Source organism: Trichechus manatus, unplaced genomic scaffold (genome assembly GCF_000243295.1).
Source record: "Trichechus manatus latirostris isolate Lorelei unplaced genomic scaffold, TriManLat1.0 scaffold00165, whole genome shotgun sequence".
Classification (NCBI taxonomy): domain Eukaryota; kingdom Metazoa; phylum Chordata; class Mammalia; order Sirenia; family Trichechidae; genus Trichechus; species Trichechus manatus.
This window is the reverse complement of record NW_004444101.1, coordinates 507,905-513,844: the sequence shown is the minus strand read 5'-3', so window position 1 is coordinate 513,844 and position 5,940 is coordinate 507,905. Positions and strand designations below refer to the sequence as shown.

The 5,940-nt window shown below is 53.7% G+C and overlaps 1 protein-coding gene across 1 annotated transcript in view; it reads left to right on the top strand.

Moving 5' to 3' along the window:
* Positions 1–443: 443 nt before the first annotated feature.
* The window catches only part of ASB18 (ankyrin repeat and SOCS box containing 18), a 44,224-nt gene continuing 38,727 nt past the window's right edge, over positions 444–5,940 (top strand). Inside the window, exons 1-3 of the mRNA XM_012558407.1 lie at positions 444–684; positions 942–1,056; positions 1,711–1,843. Coding sequence (XP_012413861.1) covers positions 444–684; positions 942–1,056; positions 1,711–1,843 — 489 coding nt within the window. The remainder of the gene's footprint in view (positions 685–941; positions 1,057–1,710; positions 1,844–5,940) is intronic.

Genomic DNA, 5,940 nt, shown 5'->3' with positions numbered 1-5,940 from the left:
ACTTTGGTCACTGAAGTCATGTTTACGAGTTAGTCACTTAACCTACACAAACAGGTATAAAATAAATGCTATTTAAGGCTAGGAAAACACCAGCCCAGGCACACAGCAGGATGAGGGGGAAGAGTACGTCACAATCGGGGGTGTGCCTAGTGTCTGCCCTTGTTGTGTAGAGAGCTGTTTGTGAGACAGACAGATGTGCCGTCTCTAGAATTCGTATCTATATAATCACAAGGTGGTGGCTGAGCACTGTGGCATCTCAGAGGTCACGTGACCCGGGTCGTATCAAGTAACCATTATCACATCGGAGCCCACGGGAGTTATAAATACACCAGCATGGAGCCCCAACTGGATGACAATTGAGTAATGACAATAGAAATAGCACATGCTGGATACGATCATCTTTCCGCTTCCCGAAGAACTTCTCCGAAATCAACTGCATTGCAATGGAGAGTCAGCCTGAGCCAGTTACAGGAAAACTCCAGATCTTTCAGACGACGGACAAGGAGCTTCTGGTGAGAGCTGGGTCCCCGGTGCGCGAGTACCACTCTGCGCTGGTCACTGGAGACCTGGACCGCCTGAAGCCCCTCATGGACCAGTTCTTCCAGGATGCCGACCTGGTGTTTGAGATCCACACAGATGAGATGGAGTGGCAGGTGAAGTCCCTAACCGCCTTTGGATTCTCAGGTACCCTTGTTCCTTCCAAAGCATAGCTTGTCTACTTTTAAGAAGCCACTAATGCCCTGTCGGCACTGTGGTTAACACACGCTCGGGAAAGGACTTTAAGAATGAGAGTCGGTTGGCCCACATTCTAAGATGTAGGCTTTAGGTGATGGGATGGGAGAGATCAAACTGGAAAGGCAGAACTGGTGGTGAGAAGACCCATTTAACACTGGAAGGGCCTGTTCTCTTTAAAAGAGAGTGTTGCTTTGGGTGACTATCAGCCAGCGCCTGCAGTGGGCAGGCCAGGAAGGCGGGGGCTGGAGAGGAACGTCTCTCCTTGGAGGGTATCCGGAGCAAGGCCCTGATGTGCAGCTGTGTACGCAGTCCTGTGACTACGTGAGGGCCGCGGCTGTAGCGAGGTGGCGGGGCACAGCCAACATCAGCAGAGGAGGGGCCACCGAGCTCTGCGCCGATCTTCCCCGAGAGCCTGGGGACCTGCGAACAGGGGCAGAGAGGAAGAAATCGGGGGTCCTTGAGTTGTAGATAAGTTTGAGTACACTCTTGCCACCTGAACATGGTGGCTGTGTGCTGGGCAGACAGGCAGGTCTCCCAAGTGGAGGGACTCGCCCCCCTCCACCCAGGGAGATAGTACAGAAGAGACACCTGCTTACCCCCAGGCCACCTTGGTGGTACTCTGCAATGGGCAACCCGTCCGCTGTGGGTTCAGGTGTCAAACATTCACCCAGAGGGTCCATGAGCTGGAATAAGGCCCGAGCGCAGAGCAGCAGCCTGCCAGACCGGGCGGCTTTGAGAATCTGCAGTCAGGGGGTGCAGGGCAGTGTCCTGTGTCCCTGACACCCGAGCGCTGGCAGGCAAGGAATGCAGAAGGCCAGCTTCAAACAGCCCGATACAGTTCTGTTTATACCTCGCACAGGAGAAGGGAACACACCCACAACACTGGAAGGGCTAAGTCCTTCACAGCAGCCAGCAAGGCAGCAGGGACTGTGGGGAAGACCCAGACCCAGGTCATGTCCCGTCTGGGCTTCCCAGCTCCCAGCGAGGGAGGACACGGAGCCTGCTGAGCCTCCTCTCTCTACCTGTCCCAAACGGGGTGCAGGCGTCTCCTCCGAAGGGCCGCAGTGGCAACTCAACCAACAAGGCCAGCGGCTTTGCTGCTGCTGCTGTTAGTTGCCATGAAGTTGATCCCAACTCACAGCGCCCCCGTGTGTGCAGAGCAGAACTGCTCCAGAAGGTTTCCAAGGCCGGAACCTTTCAGAAGCAGATCGCCAGGCCTGTCTCCCAAGGCACCACTGGGGGGGTTCGAACCACCAGCCTTTCAGCTAGTAGTCCAGCGCTTAACTGTTTGTGCTACCAGGGACTCCTTCGGCCTGAATGCTCAATTAATAATTATTTTTTAAAATCACGTACTTCCCAGCCCTGGACACACAAATGTCACAATTTCAAACCGATACTCCGTTAGCCCACCTCTTACACGTTGTCTGAGCCCACAGCCTGGTTCTTCTCTTCTGCCCGAATCGGTCCGCCCCTCACTTCTGCGGTTTTGCGAAGGAGAGTTAGCGAATGTTCAGAATGAAGTGACCTTCCTGTTCCTGAGTGAGGACGCTGCGGCCGGGGCTTCAGTGCTTCCAGAGCTCGGTGCAGGCTGGGGCGAGAGGGGAGGCTGGTGCTGGGGGCTGCCTGGGCCCAGTGCTTCTTTCCCTCCACCACCTGACTTCCCCTGCAGCAGAGTCAGAACAGAAATTAGCAAACCTTATTATAAAACAAGGAGCCCTGGTGGCGCCGTGGTTAAGCGCAAACCCACCAGCTGCTCCGTAGGAGAAAGATGTGGCAGTCTGCTTTTGTTAAGATCACAGCCTTGGAAACCCTGTGGGGCAGTTCTACTCTGTCCTATAGCGTCGCTCTGAGTCGAGATCAACTTGACGGCAACGGGTTTGCTTTTTTTTGTTTGTTTGTTTTTTTGATTACTATCATTAAGGAGCCCTGGAGGCATGACAGCTACTAACCAAAAGGTTGGCAGTTCAAACCCACCCAGTGGCTCCACAGGAGAAAGACCTGGTGATCTGCTTCAGTAAAGATCACAACCAAGAAAACACCATGGGCAGTTCTACTCTGTCCTATCGGGTCGCTATGAGTCGGAAGCGACTCAACAGCAGTGGGTTTACGGGTTATGAGACAAGAGGTCATTGGTGGCATTCGCGCTAGACTACTAACCTAAGGAGCCTGGTGGCATGGTGGTTAAGCGCTCGGCTGCTAACGAAAAGGTCGGCAGTTGGAACCCACCAACTGCTCTGAGGGAGAAAGATGTGCAGTGTGCTTCGGTACAGATTACAGCCTTGGAAACCCTGTGGGGCTGCTCTCCGGTGTCCTACAGCATCGCTGTGAGTCAGAATCGACTCGACAGCACACATTAACAACAACTGACCCAAAGGTTGGTGAGTCGAAAGAAAGGCCTGGTGATACGCTTCCATAAAGATTAACCAAAAAACACAAACCCACTGACTCATAGCAACCCTATAGGACAGAGTAGAACTGCCCCATGGTTTCCAAGGAGCAGCTGGTGGATTCGAACTGCCGTTTGGTTAGCAGCCGAACACTTAACCACTGTGCCGTAACGAATACAGCCAAGAAAACTCTATGGAGCAGTTCTACTCTGTAACCCGTGGGGTTGCCATGAGTCAGAATTGACTGCATGCCAGCGGGTTTGATTTTGGTGATAGAACAGTGCCTCTATCACTCTGCCCTTATTTGTATGACGATTTCCTGGCTGCCAATTCCACCTCCCCCTGAAAGGTGCAGAGCGAGGATGGTGCTCCCAACACACAGAACTTGCGCTAACAAGTTTGTGGGGCAGGAAGTCAGGTACGACTCAGGAAGGAGACGGGGAGTCGGGGAGGTTACAGAAAGTAAAAATCCGCTGTGACGCAGGGCACAGAGGGGTGCACCCGGGGCAGGGTAACTGCATGCTGGGATTGTAGGGGACGCTTATGTAGGGCAAGCAGGGTGGCGTTAGCTAGGTTTCTCAGGCTCCGCGAGGGGGAGGTTGGGCATTTTGAATAATTGTGCAGGCTCCAGGGCATAGGGACTGTCCCTGGTTGTTGGGTATCCGGCCTATGGTGATTAGGTGGGTGCATAGAGGCCTGGAGTGTGAGAACTGGAGAGTGGGCTGAATTAGCTGCTCAGGAAGGAGACCAGACTGGCCTCAGGCCAGGGCCTCAAAACTGGGTCAAGACAGCATTTTAAGAAGACGGTAGTGCGGTGCACAGAGCAGGTTCACAGTGGCACCCTTGGTACCAGGTCTGTGGTGGAGGATTCCCATCCAGTAGACCCATCCGGTTCTTATCCAAGGAGAGCACTGCATGGAGGAGCTGATGTTCAGAGGGGTGTACTACAGTGGCAGGTGGGGGGGAGCCTAAGTCCACTGTTCCTCCTCGTGGCGGAGCCAGCTGGGAGATTGGGAGTGACCTGTGCTAACAGAGAGACCTGCCCAACCTCAGACCCCAGGTGCTCACCCAGGCGCTCAGGAAGTCCTGGTGGAGCTCAAGGCCATCTCCAGGGATGCTGGAGAAAGGTCCTGGCCCTAAGCTATGGCCGCATCCCATAGCCCATGGGAAGACTTGGGAATCCAGGGTGGGTGAGCGGAGCTGCTGGGGGTCTGGGAGCTTAGTCTGCCCTGAGAATGGAGCACCCCCTTCCTTGCCCCAGTAAGTAGACTTCACATCTCGGGAAAACGAACAGAATGTAAGAACCAAGGAACCGGGTTATCGTTAGCATTAAGGACTACAGCCATCATCCCCGCCAAACCACAGCCTGGTCTCCACCAGGAAGGGCAGCCGGACCTCGTGCAGGCCCCTGTGTCCAGGCCTCTACCACCATCACGCCACCACCAGGGACCACAGGCCTCCATTCGTCCCGAGGGTGGAAGGCCTCCAGCTTTGGGCAGGCTGGCATGATGCTCCACCTGCAGATAGGTAACTAATGAGTGTCTTTCACAACTTCTCAGCATGGGTCCCAGGAAGAAGAGGGCCTGTGCAAAGGGTCTCCTCGGCAGCTCATTACAGCCCCGGTATCGATTCTTCCATCATTATCAGAACCTGTCCTGCCAAGTGAAATCCCGTCCCTTGATGTGTATTCACCAGGGACGGCTTCCTGTTCCCACCGGCACTCCGTGCACTAACAAACCTTCCAAGGGCCTTTTGAAAGCTCCAAAGTTTTCAGAGAAGTAAAATGGATAGCACCTGCTTCATTTTATCCCTCAAGAAAGAGCAACCCTATACACACACACCAAACCCTAAAAAGCGCAAAGAAACAAACCAGGATTGTGCTGACTGTGGTCCCCCACATCAAAGCCGCCTTCTGAAACCCAGCCGCTGGCTTGCTGGCCAAACTTTATCAGGCCTTTTCATGAGCTTACCTGGGGATGTGGGTCACTTTGTTTTGTCTGTTGTCTTAATGGCATAAAGGGGTAACTTTGGGTCTCAAGAGGGGATTCGATTCTAGAAAAATCCACAGCCCAATGAGCACTGCCCTTCCTCCCTTAAACTGCCCCTAACTCAGAGCCTGGAAAATGCAAATTTCTCACTTATAGTCTCCCCATGGCCCCTGTTTGTTCAGAGGTTAACTCCTTGATTCTTAACCCTGATTCCTCAGTCACCCCATGTGAGGGAAAACGCCCTTGCCTCCCACCCCCGCCTCCACCTCTCTGCCTCCAATTGGGCCTTTCAATCCCTTTTTCCTTCCTTCTCTCCCCGTCTCTCTGTCTCCATCTCTCTCTCTGCTTCTCTGTTCTTTCGCAGCATGTCTGTCAGCTCTGGATCTCTCTCTGTCTTTGTCTCTGTGACCGTTTGTCTCTCTCCCTCCCATCTTTCCCTTGATGAGACTCTCTGCCGCTCTCTGTCTCTTCACATCTGCGGCTGTGTCTCACACTGTCTCTGCATCTCCTCTCTCCCCGTGTATGAATGGTCTCTCTCTTTCTCTCTTCTTATCTCTGTATCGCTTTATCTCCTCTTTCTCACTTCTACCTTCTCTCTCCGTTCTCCCCTCGCTTCTCTCTCTCTATTCTCTCTCTCTTTCCTTCTCTATCTCTATATCTCCTGTCTCTTTCTCTCTTCTCTCTCTCCCCAATATCTGTGTCTGGCTGCTTCTCAATGTGTCCCTCTGTCCCTAACCCTCTGGGTCTTTGTATCTCTCGGTACAAGCCCACCTGGTACCTCTGGGAGCCGGTTTCACCCTCGTTCGGCTCCCCCGCTCACCTCTCCCCCC